This window comes from Colossoma macropomum, unplaced genomic scaffold (assembly GCF_904425465.1).
Source record: "Colossoma macropomum unplaced genomic scaffold, Colossoma_macropomum, whole genome shotgun sequence".
NCBI lineage: Eukaryota > Metazoa > Chordata > Actinopteri > Characiformes > Serrasalmidae > Colossoma > Colossoma macropomum.
In genome coordinates, this window is record NW_023494785.1 from 36,221,226 (window position 1) to 36,244,366 (window position 23,141).

The window sequence follows — 23,141 nt, forward strand, 5'->3', positions numbered from 1 at the left end:
ATTAAGCCCAAGGCATGATGCACCAGTGTTTTTACAGACAGTGCATGAGAAATTTTCTGACTGCAATAGCAAGGCCTCGCCACAAGGGGTCAAAACAAGTGAGATTAATTACCAATATCTCCAATTTGACTCATTCATATGTAACCTAATATATGTGAATGTGTCCAGAATTTATGCTTCACGCTGAATCATCAGTGTTCAGCCAAAAGATAAAGGCTTCCCAGAAGAGTACCCTGCTGAAAAAATACAGCTTAGATCATGAATTTAAGGCTGGACTATGCTGGTCTGGTGCTGCTTTAGCTGGTCACCCGGCGTAGTCATGCTGGTTGGCCAGCATAACACCATCCAAAACACAACATATTGCTGCTGTCTTGCAAAAACCTTGTATTTCCATAATTTTATTATCGTTATTATTTTTTTGCATAATTTGAGTTAAGTCCAGTTGCCTTTCATTAACAATGTGTGATAAACAGACCAATAGAAATGCTCCAAAATTACTTGGAAATTACTTTAATGTTTTTATCCTTCTCCTGGACAGTTAGCACTCTGAACATATAAGGTTTTGTTCCTACAGCAACGGTATGCTGGTTTTGCCCTTGACCAGAGTGCAATTTCACAAAGCAGGATTTCTCAGCCATATAGCCATATAAGCCAAAAGTCAAGCCTGTCCAATAGGATAAGATCTGAGGGACATTCCTACTGGACAAGCCTGAACTTTGGGCTTAGGTTGTAGGTTATGGGGCTAATTGTTTAACACCCCCCAGCTATGCTAGTCTATACTGGTTTTTCTGGGCTGTTACTGCAGCAAAAAGAAGGCCAAAACTTTATTAATAGCCTTGATTTCAGAAGAAACGCTGGTATCTACAAATTTTGGACAGCATTATTTTGATTACACTGAGTGTACAGGCGGATAAGTCGGCCTACTGTTTACCTGATCAGACTAACCAGCTCATTAACAACCCGTTATAGATCTAAAGTGGCTGTGTTAAAGCAGGAGAAGCGCTAAAATGCTCAGGGCAGCGGGCCTCCAGGACTGGGTTTGAGAAACACTGCACTATTTAGAGTACTAACACTAAGAAGTGCACAACTACGCCAATTGGAACACAGCCCAGAAAAACCACGTGAAGAAAGCATGGCTGCATTTGGGACCGGAGCAGCAGCGCTTCCGTCTTGGCGCTTGTTGTCCCGCCCTCCTTCGAGCTCATTGGTTCGTTTAGTGTGACGTACCGCCACGTCCGGCCGTGTCTCAGTTTGATTGGACCGCAGAGGCCGTCTGGATGACAGTCAAGTTTTCTCCTTCGCTCCTCACCCGGTCATTTGTTTTGCTGAGCGGTTCTGCAGAGGAGGGCAAAATATTGAGTTATTCTTACAGTTTAAACCCTTCACTTAATGCTATAGTGAGATTTGAACATTATATAACCTCCCAGCGCCCGAGAGAGCCTCCATGATCCATGCTGGACGTGTAAGCAAGTTAACTTACCATAGTAGTAAGTTAACTCAGCTAAGTAAGCGAAGTATCTCTCAAGCTGACTGAGCTGGTTTTTAATTTCACATTATTTATTTGTTCTCATGGGAATAATAGCTGCTTCCTAAGAAGCAGTGCTCTTATCACGTTAAGTTCTTGGACTGAATTACACCAAGTGACCATTCATTCACCAAGAAGGTAAGAAGGGACGAGCCTGTATGAAGCTGTGCAGTAAAAGAGTTCCTAATGCATTTTGGTTGACCATGCTTAAAGGGGATATTCCATAAATGTTTCAAATGTTCTAGATAATTCAGTCCTTGAGATGTAAACAGTCATTCAGAGTGGTTTGGTGTGAAACGGTTCATTGTAGAGAAACTTAACAATCTTAGATTTCTTTACAGTGCTGGTGAATGGAACCAGGAGTCTGAATGTCAACAACACAAGTAGCTACAGCCATTTTATTCGCTATCCAAAACCACCTGAGAACCTTTTTGGAAAAAAATCCTTTGGGGAAAGGACTCTGCATGTATCTCTCCGCCATGAGTGGCTTTGAAAAACACATTTTAGGCTGAAACGTCACAAAACTAGCATAAAACAACTATGCATCAAGCAGCAAATGTAACAGTTTCATGTAATGATGTTCTGTGAGAGTTTTTTTTTTAGAGGCATTTCAGCTTTTATAGGCTTGGTACGTCTGGTTCCTATCACCACCAGTGTTAACAGTTCTTGCTCTGTAAGTTTCTATAGAATGAAGCACTTAACATCAAACCACTCTGAATCACTTTGGTTACGTCGTAATCATTTAATTCTGCAGACATTTTGAAACATAACCCAAATTCACCTTTAACTCACAGTGCTAACTCTGAAAGTCTTCAGTCATTAGTGACTCCCTAAAACACAGAGAGAAACACGAAATGACAGCTGAATGAAACTGAAGGGTCACAAGTTTAATACAAGGACGTTGCAACAGGAACAGCTGGAATAAAGGGCTGTTGAAAAAGTATTTCCCCTTCCTGATTTTCTCTATGCATATATGTCCCAGTGAATGTGTTTTGCTCCTTAAATAAATTAAATTGTGATTTAAAAAGTGGGTTTTGTGTTTGATAAGACTCTCTTTATGTAATATTACATTTTGTTCAAAGATCTAAAAGCATCCGCTGGGACAATTATGCAGTAGCAGAGAAAGTCAGGATACTTTTTTCTTTGTTTTAGTCAAAACTGTTGGTTAAAGAATGAACATCAAAGTGTGAGTTACTGATTGTCGTGCAGGGGTCATCAGTTCCAGTCCTGGAAGGCCAGAGTCCAGCTGATTCAAAGACTAAATCAGCTGATCAAGTAGTAACCAGGTTCAGTATGCGTCCAGGGAGATCACTAAACTGTGCTGAACTCTGAGCCTCCAGGGCCAAAACTGATGACCCCTACTGTAGTGTCATGTTATTACTGCATAATATCACAGCATCAGTAATTGTATTTACTTGCTTCCTCAGAGCCTCTGCCTGTCTCTCTCTGCCCCTCCTGTGCTCCTTGTCTCCGGGCTGAATGCTCCAGGCTTTGCCTCGGCTGAACAGAGCGGTGGGGAGGATTCGCTGTGTGGGAGCTCACGTCACCAGCATGGCCCGAAACGGTAGCGGCTCTTCAGCGGAGGACGGAGGAGCCGTCACGGCTGCTATTCTCATCATCGGCGATGAGATCCTCAAGGTGAGGAGGCGGCAGATTCCATGTATTATAAGTCAGACAGGATGTGTCATCAATGATCTGATATTCATATCACAGAGAATCATGACTGTGCAGTATGATGAGAATACTGTGAGTTTTGCTTTGAGGCAGATGACAGCTACATAAACACAAAGTGATAACTATACGTCTTTATGTCTATCGTTTATAAACAGTATGGGTTTGAAGTTTAGAGTCGCTTGAGTCTATATTAATAGTCTCTAATAATTACTTTATTCAGTAGTAGCTCATGCATACAGTATAAACCAGGTGATATTTTAGATGTTTTATTCAAGATTTCAAGTATTCTAGGAGAGCAGCAAGTTATTAAAAGAGGAGTAATATAACATAATTGTATGCCTTGAGATTTGACCACTTTTCAAATATGAGGAACCACAGATGTTACTACAGATGTTAAAACAGATGTATTTAGTACTACAGACATTACCATAGATGTACTTACTGGTACAGATGTTAATAGAGATGTACTTACTGCTACAGATTTTATTACAGATGGCCTTACTATTACAGGTTTTACAACTGAGACTTACTACTACAGATGTTACCTACTACTACAGATGTGTTTACTACCACAGATGCTACTACAGATGTTACCTACTACTACAGATGTGTTTACTACCACAGATGCTACTACAGATGTACTTACTACTATGGATGTTAATACAGATTTGATTTACTACTACGGATGTTACTACTATAGATGTTACTACAGATGTACTTACTACTATAGATGTTACTACAGATGTGTTTACTCCTATAGATGTTACTACAAATGTGTTTACTACTATAGATGTTACTACAGATGTATTTACTAATACAGATGTTATTACAGATGGCCTTACTATTACAGATTTTACAATATTACAATTTTACATATGTATATAGTACTACAGATGTTACTACTACAGATGTTACTTACTACTACAGATGTGCTTACTACTACAGATGTTACTACAGATGTACTTACTACTACAGATGTATTTACCAATATAGATGTTAATACAGATGTACCTACTACTACAGCTGTTACTACAGATGGACGTAATACTACAGATATTACTACAGTTTGATTTACGACTACAGATTTGATTACAGGCATACTATTTTAGGAATTACTACAGATGTTCTTACTACTACAGATGTTATTACCGATGTACCTAATACTACAGATGTATTTAGTACTACAGATAGACTTATCATTATGATGTTATACAGATAGACCTACCACTACAGATGTTATACAGATAGACGTACCACTACAGATGTTATACAGATAGACGTACCACTACAGATGTTACTCTGTACAGTTTCTTAGTCATTTTAGAGTCGTCTACAGCTCTGTTCATCATTTTGTACACATGAGATATTAATGTTTGTGGTTGTTCTGTGTGAGTCAGGGTCACACGGCGGACACCAACAGTGCCTTTTTGTGCCAAGGTCTCCGTAAGCTGGGCGTCGCCGTGCAGCGGATCACTGTGGTGCCGGATGTCCGCGAGGTCATCGCTGAGGAAGTAGCCCGACTGTCCCCCTCCGTCACCCACCTCATCACGTCTGGAGGGATCGGCCCCACGCACGATGACGTGACCTTTGAGAGTGTTGCCATGGCATTTGGCGAGGGCCTGCGAGCCCACCCGGAGCTGACCAGGCTGCTAGAGAAGTTCTTTGGTGAAGTCGATCCAAAGAGTGCCACCATTAAACTGGCTATGGTGCCTGAGTCAGCAAAGCTGAACTATGGCACGGACCCAAAGACAGGCCAACAGCTCCACTTCCCGCTGGTCAGTGTTCGCAACGTGTACATCTTCCCTGGCATCCCGTCCCTGCTGGAGCGTGCCTTCGAGAGCCTTTCGCATCTGTTTGCTGGCTCCGGGACAACCTTTCACACACGGGAGGTGTTTGTGAACGCTGATGAGGCAGACATAGCGCCCGTCCTGAGCCGGCTGCAGGCAGACTGGGGAAAGCGGGTGGCCCTGGGGTCATACCCAGACTGGCTGAGCAACTACCACCGGGTCAGGCTGGTGCTGGACTCAGACAGCGTCAAGGAGGTAGAGAGGGCTCAAGCTCAGGTGGAGGAGGAGCTGCCCAAAGGGAGCATAGTCCGGCTTATTAGTGACCCTGTGTCCATCGCCACTGAGGAGGTTTACTCACTTTCCAACAGTGGTAAGTGGCCAGGAGGAACACATAGAGAAGAATTTGCAGATTTCAAAAAAGTTCCTGAAGGGCTGTCAGTGGGGTGACTGTTGATGCTAGATGCACAAAATTTTAGGGATACTTTGTTTTTTCCATTTGTTTCTGCACTGTAGAACAAACATTTTCAAACATTAATATTAAATACTCACAGCAGATTTTTGGCAACTAGGAATTTGCCTTACAGTAACAAAGGTTTCTGATTTATAAGGCATTAAAAATCTACACTTCAAAAACATATTCGTCACGTCTGTCCAAGGCTACTACAAAGTAAGTTATACTACTGAAAAGATACCAAATATGCATTTGGAATCTGGAGCCAAACTATATTCATTGATGTGTCAAAAAATTCATTGTAAATATGATAATATTTATATAATAAATATAAATATTTAAGATGTCAAGTTCCATGTTTCAAAAGGCATAATGTTAATATACACATTACCTACCTTACAATTACAACTATAAGTTGTAACATTTTATTTATTTAATAGTAATACCTAAATGGCAAAACTGTGATATACTCTGATATAAAGACCAGAATGTGAAAAATTTTATACAATTTTTCAAAATTTTTCTGTAAGCTATATAATTGAAGACTATGCAGCTCTGTATCTTCTACTTTGGTGGTTAAACACATCCTAAACCAAAGAATAATCCCTAGAAAAATCATACATATAGAATCAACATGTCAACAGTAATGGCTTATCAAAGTTTTTAAGGTGAAAATTAAAGCCACACCCACCTTTTCAGAGCTGTTATATCTCAAAAGCGAATTACGACACGCCTGAAATTTTGCGCACTCTCGTTTGGGCACAGTGGCATTATTTCCTGAAAGTATGAAGTAAATCTGAGATGGTCAGTTAGAAGGCTTTCAGTGATTTCACAGGGTTTGAGCCAGAGAGAAGGTAAATAGATATTAAGTTGTTAAAATGTGTGTATAGAGGATAGAACAAATGGTGGAGGGATGCTGTTAAGACATGGCTCACTGATTCATAACACAGGACACTTCAATTTTGCCTTTTCTGATGAGATGTTGAGTCATGGTGTATTTTTTTGGATCAGGGTGGGTTACAGTCATACTGACTAATGCCTTTTTAACTGGAAATATCTCTTTGATTGCTAGGAAATCGCTTACTGTTTTAGATAATGATCTGCACTGATTCCTGTGAAATTCTAATTCAGAACATTCTTTTGGGGAAAATACATTAGAACTAGAGCACTTGAAGTACATTTTTAGTATCGCAAAAAAAGAGAATATACTGAAATTCTGATTGTACTAAAATCATTGGGTCAATCAGGTCAAAATTATCACTAAATAAGCCATGAGACTATGGTAAATTCTCCACTTTATCTGGGGGTTTACTGTGAAAAATGAATTCAAATGAATTTAAAGCAAAAGTAAAACTGGGAAAATGTAATACTTTATGGTTTCCTACAGCCACCTGTATCTGAATTCCAGGGCACCACTATAATGAAAGAAAAAAACTTTATGTAAAATGTGGACATGGATCTGGAACTCATTTACTCACTTGTTCAGCAGTCTGAAGTTTCTCCACATAGGGGCCCTATTAGCATGCAAGTCACTTTTGTGCGCATCATTTAAAGAACCCAGGATCTCACATATGCACAGGTGTGCTGTGAGAACTTTCAAAACGAGAGGTGAACTCATTCATTAACAAAAGATGTAGATTTTTAGTTATAGTTTTGGCCCTAGTGTCTGTTAAGTAAAACCAGGAATAGAGTTTGGGAGAATGTTTTGGTGTGCAGAACACTTATGCACACCAATTTAGAACTTATCTAAAATTTGTAGTGGTCACACTGCTAGAAAAGTGAAAGTAGTGCAGTTTTCTTAAAAAAGAGAATGAATACACTTTTGTCCAAACTGTCACAGATCTACTGCAATTAAAATGAAGCTTCCTCTCTAATGTCCCGTAGGATCGCCGCTGGGGGAGAAAGTGGCTGCAGCTCTGAGGACAATAGAGACAGCGCTGGATCAGTATTCGGCTAATGAGATCTGTGTCGGCTTCAACGGGGGAAAAGACTGCACAGCCCTGCTGCATCTGTACTACGCTGCTCTGAAACGGTGAGAGAAAGGTGCAGAAAGTTCTGGGATGGTGCCACTTGATGATATTGTGACCGTCTCATGGATATTTTCGGTAATTACGGGGGAATTCCACCTATATTTAAAATCTCCACATAATTAAATAACAAAGCCATTCAGAGTAGTTTGCTGTGAAATGCTTTGTTCTAGAGAAACTTACAGAGTCAGAATTATTTAGTGGTGGTGAACTAGACGCCCACCTCTAAAAGCCCCCTCACAGAAAGTCACTACATTGTTATGAACATACTGCCTGATGCCTGAGACCTTGTTTTAAAAGTTTAACTGTAGATCTGAGGTAAGCTTTTGGCCTGAAACATATTTTTGAAATCCATTCATGGTGGAGAGGTACATGCAGGGTGCTGTGAGGCAAAATAGTCCCCAAAGAAAAAATGTTTTTTTCAGATTTGACACTATTTAACCATCATCAGCATATCAAATCTCCAGAGACATGTCTGGGTAAATAAGATGGCTTTATTTGTGTTGTAGACATTGTGACCTCTGGTTCCATTCACCACCACTGTAAAGAAATCACTGTCAGTAAATCTCTCTACAATGGGTTTTTGATAGCTGTTGATAAATGTAGCACTAACTAGTGCATAATGATTGTTTCAAAATATCATGATACGTATCGTGTATCGTAAAAATGTCTTAAAGTATCATGATATACAGTTTTTTTTTCCATATCGCCCACCTCTAGCACCGCTTGCATCCTCAGGCAGCATCATTTGCGAACAGTTCATCGTTTGTTAGCAAATAATTGCAGTAAGAAAAGTGCAGGGAAGGGTCAGATGTATGTTGTGAACTCATTTGACATTGAAAGACAATGTCTTAAGTTTACTTTCTACTGCACATTCACCACATAATAGCCACGTTTACATGCAGCCTAATAATCTGTTAATAATCCGACTAATAGCCCAACTGGAATTTAATACATCCATGTGTACACCTCAATCGGACAGACTAGTCCAATTGAGGCCATTCGGAATACAATTTCTAATATAACTGAATGATGTGGGTAATCCTGTAAATAATCCGTTAAATAGAAGAATAATATCCATGTAAACGCCTGTATCTGATTACATTCCCAATCGGAATGTGTAAGTATGGTCTGCGCATGTGCATCGCGTCATAGCGAAAGTTCATGACGTTCAACATGGCAGGAGCAGAAACTGGCTTGCAGAGGAGACGAAGTTTATGCTCTGCTCTTTAAAAGACGGCGGTGGGACAGACGTCTGGTTTATGTCTCAGAACACGACGTCTTCCTCTCGGCCTTCTTTAATAAGTACATGTGAAGTACGTTTTCCTGAGTCTGACATCATTTTAAAGTACTGAAAAACACAAACACTGCTTTCCGCTGCTCGTCTCACTCTGACTGGACTCACGTGATGCTCGTTGTCATGGTAACGGCTACACAGAGTGGTTCTCTATGCATGCGCGTAATTGTGGATCAGATTACTTGTAGTGAGCATGTAAACGGATCATCAGATTGTTGAGTAGAGTGAGCATAAACACCTCAGTCTTAATCTCGGAATGTATTCAGTCGGATTAGCAAAAATCTTTGCATGTAAACACAGTCACTGATAGTCAAGTCAAGTCAAGTCAAATTTATTTATATAGCGCCTTTTACAACAGATGTTGTCACAAAGCAGCTTTACAAAGAATCCGGGTCCACGCCCCCAGTGAGCAAGCCTTGGCGACAGTGGCAAGGAAAAACTCCCTCAAAAGGAGGAAGAAACCTTGAGAGGAACCAGACTCAAAAGGGGAACCCATCCTCCTCTGGTCGACACCGGATAAGAGGACAGACACAAAACAGTATAGTAGATACAGTTTAACACCACTGTGCAGTGCACCGGCCGCATCTCAGGTCAGACCCTCTTAGGACAGGCAGCCGCTCAGCTCAGGGAAAGAGAGAGTAGAGGGGAGGGGGGATGAGAGGGACATAGTTAGGAAAACAAATTAACCAAAAGCTCGATTAAACAGGTAAGTTTTTAGCCTAGACTTAAAGATGGAGGCTGTGTCTGAGTCCCGAACACAGACTGGTAGGCTATTCCAAAGCTGGGGGGCTTTGTATGAAAAGGCTCTTCCCCCTGATGTAACTTTATTTATTCTGGGTACTAATAATGAGCAGCACCTTGTGATCTAAGTGGGCGTGTCGGTTGATAATAGGAAATAAGGTCACTGAGGTACTGAGGATCAAGGCCATTCAGAGCTTTATATGTCAGTAGAAGAATTTTGTACTCAATGCGGAATTTAACTGGCAACCAATGTAAGGTACACAAAATTGGGCTAATGTGGTCGAATTTCCTGGTTTTGGTGAGAACTCTGGCTGCAGCGTTCTGGACTAACTGAAGCTTGTTAAGGTTTTGGCCGGAACAGCCAGAAAGCAGAGCGTTACAGTAATCTAACCTGGACGTGATAAAGGCGTGAACTAACGTTTCTGCGTCCTGTAGCGACGGAGCATTTCTTAATTTAGCGATGTTACGCAGGTGGAGGAAAGCTATTCTGGTAATATTGGTAATATGCTCATCGAAGGCCAGACTGGGATCAATCGTGACACCAAGGCTTTTTACAGATGTGCCTGGTGCAATTGAGAAACTATCGAGATTAAGAGTAAACGTAGGCAGATTATCCCTAGCAGCTTTTGGACCAAGAAGAAGGACTTCGGTTTTGTCTGAATTTAGTAAAAGGAAGTTGCTTGACATCCAGTCTTTAATGTCTTTGACACAGTCCTCTATCTTATTAAGTTCAGTTTTGTCCTCTGGTTTAGCTGAGATACGTTTTAAATTGCTTAAATTGCTTTGGAACATAAAAACAAAACATTGCTTCAGATCATCTTCATTTTTGGGCAGTGAACAGGCCCTGGGTTTGAAAAAAGACTGCAGGAGTGACGTAATTGACCAGTAATGACATTATTAAGTTGTATCCAAGGTTCATTTAGCTCCATCGCAAAGCATGCAGCGGAGAATATGAAACTCATTATCAGTAATAAACCATAAAGCATAAAGAACAGAGCAACTGTTCGTTTCTCAGATTGTGAAAGAATGCGTATAGGTTAAAGAGTGGGCTGATGATTCTGCAGTTCAGTAAAAATACAATCAGTTTGCCGACAGAATCATCCTGATCTTTTTGATCACCATGACGACTTCAGTTCTGGAACAGTAGCTGTTCCAGAATAACAGTTCATATCTTCAAAATCTTATTCAAACTCCAGATAAGGAAAAGGGGTATTAGGACTGCATCCATCTTACTAGCCTCATTGCTCTATTCTGACTTTTAGCTCAGATCCAGTCTTTCCAACTGGAAGGTTCACATTAGTGTAGGTTAGTGACTCATATCTAATGTGAACGAGTCTGCGTCCTAAAGTGACCCACCTGGGGGTATTTCCCAAAGCAGGATTTCTCAGTTTAGCCAGATAACATAAGCCAAAAGTCAAGCTCATCCAATAGGAAAAGAGCTGAAGTACATTCCTATTATACAGTCCTCATCCTTGGGCTTGAGTTAGCCAGCTCACTGAGAAATCCATCTTTGTGGAAAACCCTTCACTGGTCACTTCATTTAACTGGTATCTGGGTTGTATACTGATAAGATTTTAACCACACACGTTTACACTTGGTAGTCAAATGCGTCTCCGGTTAGTCAGATTGAAATCCGATTGCTACGTGGGATGGAATATGCAAGCCCACTCAATTCTCAGTTCTTTGGAAGCCGTTCTCTGAGAGCTGTTTGGATGTTTGAATATAGCACAGTTCCTGTAAGCTATATTTGTGTTGTAGACATTGTGACCCCTGGTTCCCGAAAGTCGTCTGCAGTTTGTTTTGTCCACATTGCTGTTTCGTTTCGTCCATGATTGTCTTCCTCATAGACAGAGATCACATGATCAGTGACATGCTGCATGGGGAGGGGTTTGGTTGTACTGGGAGGGGTTCTGGCTGGTCAGTGTGTCTTGGAGAGACGGATGCATTTACACTGCGGTAACGTGGCTCAAATGCATCTCAGACCACTTCCTGAAGTGGTTCTAGTAATTAGATTTGTATCATTCCTAAATGCATCTTGTGTGCAGTTACACCTGTATTTTTGTGTGGCTTCATTTTTTTGGCTGGCCTCCTCCACATCATCCTGATACACAAGACGCATGAAGTGACCAGGTGTAAAATCAGATCTGTGTCACGTTAAGGCAAAAAATCGGATTGGTGCCACTTTAGCCTGGTAACGTGAACTTAGCCTTACAGAAGCATCCTAACTAGACTAAAGCTGCTTTTCCACTCCATGGTACAGCTTGACTCACCTCGCTTTTGGCACCAGCTACTTCGTCCAACTGTGTACCTTAAATATGTTTTTTTCAGGTGAAAAGTACGTATTTGTACCTTTTCATAACCAAATGTTTTAGAACAGAACAATAAAATAAAAAGCCTGGAGACGAGACGGGGTGTGTGGAGTCAATACAAATTAGAAAATATAATTTCAGTGGATTATGGTACAGTTATGTTCCCTGACTAAAGGTACTGAGATGTACCCTTGAGGGTCCCACCCCAGTGACTGTTTCATACCTTTTTTTTTCTGATAGTGTAGCGACACTGCAGGAAACTGCCGAGACGTGAAGGAGCCAAATTTTGTTCGAAAGAGGCTGATGGCAAAAGAAACGTGCCAATTTAGGTTGCACAAAAAAGGCGATGCAAGAGCGCACGCTAACCTGGTAGCTAACGTCAGCAGATGTGCTTAGCGATTCTCTCTGACCAATCAGTAATCTGTAGCATTTTTACGTCACATTTTGGTATCGGCTCAGCGCACTTGGAACCCCGACAGAGGTGGTATCAAATATAGGTGCTAGATTTGCCTAGTGGAAAACCAAAAAAGGTGAGTAGACTCGAGTCGAGTCGAGCCGGTACCATGCAGTGGAAAAGCAGCTTTAATTTCCTGACACTCTTCCTAACTTTATATGTTTCCCTGGTTAAAATACCTGATATTATTAGCTAATTAATCCCTTCTTGAGCTGAACGAGGTGTGAACAGCAGAGAAACACACTAAACTATACAGTGCAGGGAGTCTGAAAACACTGAATTAAAGGTCTGTGTGTCTCGTCATTCCGGCCTTCTGTCACGTCTTGCAGGTGAATCATTCACAAAGCATAGTAAATTAAAGGCATCGTGCAAGCACAGTTCCCCCGATTCAGTCCACAAAATGGCAGCGACTATACAGTGTGACGTCACGCGAAACGCAAGAATAATATGACTTACATTTGTGTTTACATTATTTTGATTACATCTTTGTGTCTCTGCTGTTTGCAAATCATCAGTTGCTTGGTAACTGTTCTAACAATTGATTATCGGCTTTGATTAATTTGAAGTTTAAGATTTCCTAACTTGAAATAAGTTGCTGTAGGATAAGATATAACTCTTAAATAAATATAATAATAAATGTAAGTCCTAAAATGGTCACATTTGGATGGCAAATGATCCTAGTGGCACTGTTTGATTTAAAATATGCCAATTGCAGGTTTTTGTTAAAGTTGAACCTCATTTTAAAAACCATTGTCTGCCATGTTCGTAGGGGAGGCACGCACCTCTATATTTGTTTACCAGCCTCAAATATGCTCTGCTCTAATGCTTGGAACGTTCTGTATGTGCAGTGTTCCTGCTCGCACTGCATTACAGAGTGTATCGCCCAAGCACGATATTAATTAACGGAGATGATGTTTCAATGTCTTCTTCTCTTTCAGGCGCTATCCCGACAGTAAAGACAGAGTGAAAGCTCTCTACATCCGAATCATGTCCCCCTTCCCTGAAATGGAAAGGTTCCTACAGGACACTATAAAAAGGTAAGAGATTTATCCACCGATTACAATTCAAATAATAATGTTTCTTTATAAATTAGCATCATTTTTATTCAGCATGTTAAATCTATGATTTGGCTGAAATGCTGAACATTAACACTTCACTTACTTTTTGAAAACTACAGTAGACTTTGAGCGCGTGACTTTTAAAGCTGTCTAATGTAAAAAAAAATTTGTTAAAATTGAAAGAAGTAGCATTAATAAACATGCTAAAATATGGTGTCTGTGTGCTGCTGCAAATATTAGTATTTTAAAAGTCAGAGGCGTCGGGTTGGGAGTTTTTTGCGACACCGTCATATGTCTGTATTAACATCACACACTTAGGCTCAAAAAAAAGATCCAGCTCAGTGTTTAGGTCTCAAATGCAAAATGAACATTGTACTAATGAAGATGTGATGACAGTAGTAGATCAGTCTCTCACATCCTCAAAACACATCCTTCACAGTGTTTCGACTGACTTCTCTTTGAATACTCTTTCAGTGCGCTCACAAAAGTCAGATTCATTCGCTTTCCATCAGAAAACTCTATTTAGTTGGATTTCATTGTTTTTTGTTAGATTTCTTGTACATCTGGTACTTGGCGTATAAAGTTTCTGATTCTGATAAAATGTTTTAATTCTTTGTGATGATTCAGGATGCAGGTGACAGCAATTTTTGATAATACTTAAAAAATATTGACAAAAGTTTGTTGGCTTTGTGGATTAATTTGTTTTTCATTGATACTGTGCAAGAAACAATTTTTACCAGGAAAATAATGCAATAAAATGAAAATGTTTGCAGTTTTTTTGCTGGCAGCTCGCTTCCATCAAACTGCAAACACACAGAAACATTTTGTTTTGAGGCATTTTTTTAAGCACTTGTAATGGTCATTTGACCATTTTAAACATTTATTAGGTTCTCAGTTAAATATTTTTGTGATTTTTTTTTCATTTCAATTCATTGTACAAATTTGACAGTTTTATTTGTTCATTATTTTAGTTACACTATTATTTTTATTGCAATTGTGTCAACTTTTTCTTTTTTGTCCACATTTTTTATTTGTTTACTTATTTTAGTTGTCGTTTCATTTTGCACATATTTATCAACATATTTAGTTTTCAGTCACTGTATGTCCTGTATTGTCTTGCTCGGCCACACTTCAAATGAGAATCACCCGAGTCTGAATGAAGCTTGATTGACTGAATGATAGATTGATAATGTGAGCTAAGGTAAAGGAAAATCAGCTTCTGGTTGATTGCTCTTAACTCAGACCACATTAGGCTCACAGTTTGCCGTGTTTTGGTTGATGTTTGTAGATATGACCTAGACCTGGTCTCGGTGGAGGGCAGTATTCGGCAGGCTCTGAGCGAGGTCCAGGAGAGAAGGCCGGAGCTTCGAGCTGTTCTGATGGGAACCAGGCGCACTGACCCTTACTCTCGCACTCTTGCTCCGTTCTCTCCTACAGACCAAGGCTGGCCGGACTATATGAGGGTCAACCCATTACTGGTAAACACACACAAACTCAGTGGCCAGTTTCTTGATAGGCTCTCATACTTGAATGTCCAGTCGTGAGCTGTGATAAAAAGGTGCTGGTACTGTTGTTTTACTCAGTTAGTTGACTGACTATAGCATGAATTATAAATATTTTCAATGGACTGAGCGGATTTTGTAAAAGAGGTATTAATTGCTGACAGTCTGCCATTGTAGTGGCTTATCTGCTAAAAATCTCTGTGCAGATGAACACAGGTGCAACTTTGTTATTAACAGATGAGCAGCGCATTATAACCATGTGTTTGGCTGATATCCTTTTTGTAGGGAAGCCCGTTTATCATTCGGTGTCTGTTTTAAACTGTGGCTTAGTGACTTAGTTTCTTTCTCAAGATTTTGATTTAGTCAAATTCAATAATGATGAATTAATACTTGTAGAGAATGTACATCATTACTTCAACATAGTTTAAAAAAAAAGACATTATTTCAACATAACATCAGAAAATAAGTGATTATTTTGACTTTCTGTTTTAAAACGTTCATTTTCGGCTGGTGGTTTGAGCTGAACTTGAGCGCTAACTGTTTGGAAACTGTGATACTGTAAAACCCTAAAATTTCAATGCGCGCAACCAGGTAGTTCGGCAACTGCGTCATTTGGAGAGTGAAATCTTAGCTGTGTAGAGTGCATCAGTAAATGGCTGTGACGTTTCTCCAAGACTTTCAATATGTGTTTTTTAAGAGTTGTTTGGAAACAAACATTTAGGCAAAACTTCTTTGTTAATGTTATTAAAAATAAACCCAAATAGTAAAAATTAGGAAATAGCAGTTTAAAACATCTGTTTGGTTTTAGATTTTTTTATTTCCTTCATTAAATTAAGAATAGTGGGACATGGATGGCAGGTGTGTTTTTTCCTCAGAAAATAAATAGTGTTTGAAAAGAGTACACAGTCAGTATGTACTATCAGTCGTGGTAAAGAGTAGGTAGTTTATTATAATAACCTCCTCCCAGTATTTTGTGCTTATTGTTGCTGTCGGGTGTAAACCTTGTATCTCAAAATGGTAGCTTTGCAGGTGAAGGAAAAACGTATTTAACTTTGAATGGAAGTTCATTTTGGAGCATTTCTGTTGGCCCATTAATCATAAAATTTTAACACAATGTAAATGCAAACTGATATTTTTAAACTATGTTTAAAAAAAAAAAAAAGACAAAATGCATATACAAGGTTTTGTCCCAACAGTGATGATATGCAATGAGCAAAAAAGTGCAAAATAGCACGTCCACCACTTTGGTCTGGGAACAGTATGGGAACTAAAGGACCGTCGCACCTCTTTAGTAAATCATGATCACTTTTTTTCTTCTTTTTATAAAAACATCTTCATCCACACCAGCAGCGTTTTTGAAAATTTCCACACGAGAACACAAACACTTGGAAAGCGCTTGCATTAGCATACCAGCTCAGTAGGTGGAGATAATACCCCATAAAGTGTGATGCACCCTATGAAGAGCCTTTTGAGGCAGTGCACAAACTTTAGATCATGCCACAAAGCTTAAAGCAGAGATTTTCTTTCAACGTGATGGTGGACTTTGTACCTGCAGGCCGTCAGATCTCTGTAATTTGAGATTTTCGCACATAATCAAAGTTAGATTTTCGCTTGAAAATAAAAGCTTTGAAACGCAAAAGAAAATTTCTTGCTCGCTGGCATGGAGGTTGTTTACACCGCCGTCTCTGAGACGTCCGCACAGTCCTGATCAGGCAGAGAGGCTGTTTTTGTAGCTTTTCAGCCCATTTGGTTATGAAGTTAGGATTTATTTCAAATCTGACTTTGTTTAATACTCATGAAGTCACAGCTCTTCAGACTCATTGAGGCAGCTTTTAATATTTGCTGTCAAGATGACCCACATTTAAAAGAACTGAGTGCAGTACATTCTGCGGTTTAACGAAAAAGTAAAGCCAAATTCAGTTATAAACAGGATTATGACTCCCAAATTACCCTTAAAGCACTCACAGCTCACAGAAACAACCTAGTTGTCAGTCATATTTCAGACAGAGCTCAACATACTTAACTTTACTTAACATACTTAATCTTTATGGTCAATTTGACCCCATTCAGGGTTTTAATGTCTCTAAATAAATTACTGACAATTTTTTTGCTTCCTATTTAGTAATTTTTCCTAATTTAAAGGGAACAACTGAACATAAAATTAACATGAAGATATGTTTTTAGTGTCTTGTACACAATCTGTATACATACATTTTTCTTTGGGGTCTAATTGACCCCAGGCTCTTTTAACTGTAAAAACATAGAAAATATCAACAATTTACACACATTTGTTTTGGTTGTTGTGGATGATATTGAATTTTATTAAAACTTTTATCAAACTTTCCTCTGCTTTAGGGCGCCAACCTAACATGACTACACCTGTAGTAATGCGAGAACCACTGATAATTCACAAAACATCGGGGGGAGTGGGACATAATTTCCATGAAAACTTTGATATTTTCATGAGGTTCGAACTCATGATAAAAGAGGATAAAAGATGTTGGTAAATTTGCGGATAACAGGAAGGTTAATAAATGAGAAGAGCTACAGACATGCACAAGTTTATGGAGTGATGTCAGTGTTTCCAAAAATCTGTGATTTGCCCGTCCACAAGAAAACACTGAGTTTCCAAAAATCTCTTTCTTCTTAAAACCCACTTGTATAGTTTTAACGAAGGTTCTAACATTCATCACCGTTTTCTTATTTGGGATTATTTGGGAATCTACACACACTCAAGAGCACAAAGGAGTGAACAGTTCTGCGGTCTAAGAACACATTATGAATCTGACGTAGACATTCTCTTGCACTGTTACAAATAAAGGTTCTGTGCGGGTTCATTTTTTGTTCATCAAGGTACAAACAGTGTAAATGTGCCCTCAAAGGTATAGCAGGTTTTAAGGTCAAACACAAAGTTTTTTTCCAGGTGAAAAGAACAAATTTGTACCTTTTCATAACTTTTAAAACAGAACAATAAAAAGTCTGGAGACCAGACGGGGAGTGTGGAGTCAATACATCTTAGAAAATATAATTTCAGTGGATTATGGAACAATTATGTTCCCTGATTAAAAGTACTGAGATGTACCCTTGATGGTTTTTTAAAATGGTGTTTTCAGGTGTGAACTGTGAAACTTGCATTATGAGTGGTTGCAATTTGGGTAAAACTAAAGTAAGGCTGTTTTTAATTGTGGTTCATGTTTAGCATGTTTCAAAATCATATTTAGGTGAAGAAACTGTGAATCTAATCTCAATAACACCACATATTAGAGACGTCCTTATATGCAAAAGCTCTAAAGGCACATTGTCTGATTAGGTCTTCATGTTTAGGTTGAAGTTTATTGAGAAGACTGTTTGAATTGCTTTGAAATGTAGTAAATTTCAGAATAACATTTTTGTTATCAACAAGAATATTAATCATAACAATGAAATAATAATAATAATAATAATAATGAAAGTAATTAGTGCTTCCCCACGGGTTGCACAGTGCGAGTCAACTGATTAGGTTAATGAACAGCAGATGCTGTTTTGGATGCCAAAATGTTTTTGCCTCAGTTTTGCCCCAGGGCCATGCACATGAGGTCACAGTCGGGGTCAGCTGGGTGTTGTTCATGAGTTAAATGATAGGGATGTGTGTGATTTCTAAAAGAAAAAGGGGACGATTGGCTCCAGTTTTTACTTCTTAATAGCTTTTGTATGTTGGCTTGCAGAAGTGCAACATATTAAATAGAAATCTTGCCATTTTTCTTCACAAAACTGAAGGCCCTATTTTGGGAATAACACCGAAGGCCACCTATTTGATCCCCTTATGACTTAATATTTCATAATTATGACTTGCTATCTCAAAATAATGAGACGATACACCAACCAGCCACCTAATTAAGACCACCTTCTTGTTTCTACACTCACTGACCATTTTATCAGCTCCTCTGATCGTATAGGTGTTCTACAGTTACAGACTGTAGTCCATCTGTTTCTCTGCATACTTTGATACCCTGTTGTTTAATGGTCAGGACCCTCACAGGACCACCACAGAGCAGGTATTATTTGGGTGGTGGATCATTCTCAGCACTACAGTGACACTGACGTAATAGCGGTATGTAAGTGTGTGTTGCGCTGTTACGAGTGGATCAGACACAGCAGTGCTGAGAGTCAGACCTCAGAGTCCAGACCTGAACATCACTGAAAGTGTTGTGAATGACTTGGATTGTGAGAGGCAGAAAATGCAACCAACTTCTACGACTGAACTTTGGAGGTGTGGAAAAATATCCCTGCAGATTTCTTTGAAAAACTAAAAGTGGGTCTCCTGAAAAGAATGGAAGCTGTAATAAAGTATAAAGGGTGGACGCACTAAATACTGAATAATTGAATATTAGATTTAGTTGTTGAGGCTGTTGCTTCAAGAAAGAAATGAAAGTTTAATGTACAAACGTGCACTCACACATTCTCAATACAGCTACTCAATACAAGACAATCAGCAAAACTTTCTCAAAAGTATTGTTTATGCGACAAAACAGACCAACTCTTCAGTCAATTATCACACACACACACACACACACACACACACACACACACACACACACACACACAAACATGTGATGAAGTGAAGGCAATAAATGGTGAATAATGATGAATGGGCTTTCAGAGTCTGTTGTGCAGCAACTCAATCATTTTAATCAATGCTGCTTATGTAACTGAAACAGCAGACAAAAAAGCGTGTCAAAATTACAAATGATCCTTACTTTACTTCTCAAACTTTCTGCTGTTAATGGCTGTGTCTGTTAGCCTGGTAAAAAGCTCACATCTCATGAGATTTTCTTTCGATTTCTTCCATTGATTTGAATGCAGGATCATGTAATTGCTTGAGGAGGCCGTGGAAAATGGAAGTAGAAACCATGACGGTGGCTGGAGCTGTTGAGATTAGCATTAATGCTCCTGTGTTAACAGTCAGAACTGGATGGCACACCTCAGTGACAAAAATCCATGTGCTTTAAAGGTTTTTGCCCTTTTGTTTTGTAAATACAATGCCGTTTCCAACCGTTTTGGAGGCCCTTCAGGTTTCTGTCGAAGTGAAATTGACTTCCATCTTCGTGGGCAAGCACACAAGTCAGTTTTTTTCTTTTAAAAAGAACAGTATTTTGTGTTTAAATTCCATTTTTATTTTGGCGGTTATACACTTTTTTTTGTTGTTGTGCTATCCGTTTAATCTCAACATGGCCGTCTTCTTGGAGAGCAGGCTGTAACGTTGTAACTAACCAGACGCTCCATAAGGAACAGATCTATATGTAGTTTTTGTCATGTATTTAAGGTTTTAGGGATGAGCATCTAGTAGGCTTAGCAGAAATTCTGTAGCACGGCTGAAGTTGAAGGCTTTATACTGGTAGTTTGGTTCTCTTTGTCCAGACCAAAGAACAAATGATACACTTTTAGTTAGATTTGGTTTGCTTAGCGTTCACAATGATATATTTAACATTGAACCAAAAGATGTAAGCAAAAATTATACGAGTAAAAGGTCACAACTGATTGGGCAGATTTTCTGACATACATTAACTGCAGTAACGTCCAGCGAACTTTCTGGATCATGCTGTTCTTGTTCTGTTTGGGCTCTGGTTTTATTTATGTCTGGTTTTACCTAGACATAATAAACATTAAGCCACAAGACTACCTGCGTTACTCGACCAAAGAACCAAATAGGCTCTAATGAACTGTGAAAACAGAGCTATCGCACCAGGGTTTATTTAAAACCAACCAAACCTGCCAAGTCTGCAACCCCAAGTAATTTGCCAACAGTATTTTCCTCATCGTGCTCGGCAATATGTACCGACTTTACAGCGAAAACAGCATGAGTTGTTACCTTGAGCTGTATCAGTGAAGCCGAGCTACTCAGACAGTGATGGAGAGATGGACAAATAGAGAAGGAAATAAAGTGAGGAGATGATGAAATTGCAGATGGACGTATGATCATGTTTCATGTTTGAAGAGTCAGTTACTCGTATTATTTCATGTTTGAATATTCCACCACAAAAAAAACTGAAAATGCCCATCATCAGTGTTCACAAACCTTTGCTATATAACCAGTATTGGTCCAAATCTGTGGAGCACAATGCAAGTTAATGCTCACTTGAGGTTGTGTTTCTGTCTGTTTCTCTTCAGGACTGGACATATCACGACATCTGGTCATTCCTGAGGACCCTGTATGTGCCCTACTGTATTCTGTACGACAAAGGGTGAGGCTCCTTTCAACACTTTTCCTCATAAAGCATCCCAGGGCTCGACCAGCTGGGCTGAACATCGGTGAAAATATCGGGCTCCCGAGTGGCGCAACCATCTAAGCGTTGGCCCTATCATCAGGAGATCGCGAGTTCGATCCCTGGTGATGCTACAGCCATCCGTAGCCGGGAGTCCGAGAGAGCACAATTGGCCTCGCTCTCTCTCTGATTGGGGGCAGTCCTAACTAGCGGGGTGGAATTGGAGACGACTAAATTGGGGAGAAAATCAGGGTAAAAATTAAAAAAATATATATCACTAATAATAAGTCTGTTTGAATATTACATTTGAATACATTTTAGGAATGTTATGCTGCTGTACAGCATTACGCGTCCACTAACACTATCACTCATTTCACTGCGCCAGCTCGCTCTTCTCGCCACTGGTGGCCATTTCTTTTAGGATAAACAAGGGAAAAGAACAGGAACCATATCAACATATCTCAGGCTGTAAACATGCTGTTTGCTGTTTCTTATATTTATTTGATGTCGCAGCTTACAGTGAGAATAAAACGTAGACATATGTTGTTTAAGCTTTTCTTAATGTGTCACTAACAAGCCAGCTGTCTCGGCCCACAACTCAAACAATGTAACAACCAACTGACCATTCTCCTTCCAAATCTTTACTTGACAGTAGTTATAGGTGTATGCGAAGGTTTGGGCACCCCTGGTCAAATTACACCTTTTGTAGATTTTCTAGTAAATATGAATTGAACATATTGGGAAAGAAAATAATCATAAAATGTGGTCTGTGCAAAAATTCTGGCACATTTTATAACATACAAACATAATTTCACCAGGGGTGCTCAAACTTTTGCATACGACTGTATGTAAAAAGATATTTTCATTATTACATTAAACTGTCGTGGATTCAAAGAAGACAGCCATTGGGACCTGCTGGAGAAAGTTTTATATTTGCCATTCGTGGTGAAGGCTAGTCTGCTCTTGCCTGATTGGCTAAATGCAATGCAGTGGCCACGCTCATTTGCATAAAGTTGAAATCCACTGAACTGTTTTGCCAGACAGTGATACAGATTTTGCGTCAAAGTTGCAAGTGGACGTGTAGAGTAATGGGACTCAACAATGAGCATTTCCTCAGTCCAACATTGAGTCATTTACTGCTGTGGGGTTAAAGGTGAAGGTTGTGTTACATTATTAGAAAGTGGCTTGTTTTGCATTTAAATTATTTGAGAGTTTATTCTGTTTATATGATTATACTATTGTTTATATGTTTATACTATTGAAAATTGACATTTCACAGCCGACAGTCGAATCAGTTACTAAAACACTAAAATTATATCGGAATTTCTTGCTGCTTAAAATGAACGATTATTTGGTTTAGACCCCATTTGTAAATAATCAGTGTGTACCTTTGTGTCTCCTATAGCTACACATCACTGGGCAGTATGGACAACACCTTCAGGAACCCTTCACTAAAAGTGGTGGACGGCAGGGGCATGACTAGCTATAGACCCGCCTACCAGCTGGAGAAAGAAGAAGAAGAGCGCAACTCAAGAGCATGACGATACGAAACATGGCATATAGCAAGACAAACTGAACGGACCGTTGCCTTTTTTAACTCAACAGTCATGAAGAGTGTGTGTGCGTCTGTGAGAGGGAGATACAGATGCGGTTGCCTCTTCAAATGTGATGTGTTTTAAATGACTTTGTTCTTTCTCTCTGTTTGAATCATTTGAAGTTGTTTAGCTGTATACTGTATGTATGTATATGGGCACAAAAGCGAGATGTACGTGTATAAATGTACAAATAGAGTTCTAACAATACATCTTAACTATGACAAGCCATTGCGCCATCACTGTGGATTTATTTGAACGTTCTGATAGACTGAACAGGAGAACAAGATCTAGTATTGCAATTAGATTTAAATGAATCAAAGATGCTTTTTCCCTCAGTTGCTTAAGCAAGAAACACAAACAGAGAGTTTTGTGGAAGTTTTTTTCAGAATCCTCCAACTGCCAGAAGGAGATTTATAAATGCACATACAGCATAATATAAAGAAAATAAATTAAATGAAGCATTTCTAGCAGAGTACAGA

General features: G+C 39.3%; 1 protein-coding gene across 1 annotated transcript; it reads left to right on the forward strand.

The window, feature by feature from the left end:
* The first annotated feature begins 947 nt into the window (after positions 1–947).
* On the forward strand, positions 948–22,888 carry flad1 (flavin adenine dinucleotide synthetase 1). Its single transcript, XM_036592867.1, has 8 exons — positions 948–1,663; positions 2,953–3,163; positions 4,597–5,356; positions 7,322–7,469; positions 13,204–13,302; positions 14,612–14,801; positions 20,973–21,046; positions 22,473–22,888. Exons 2-8 carry the CDS (start codon positions 3,005–3,007, stop codon positions 22,606–22,608), a joined length of 1,566 nt encoding a protein of 521 aa, XP_036448760.1. The 5' UTR covers positions 948–1,663; positions 2,953–3,004; the 3' UTR covers positions 22,609–22,888.
* Positions 22,889–23,141: the final 253 nt, after the last annotated feature.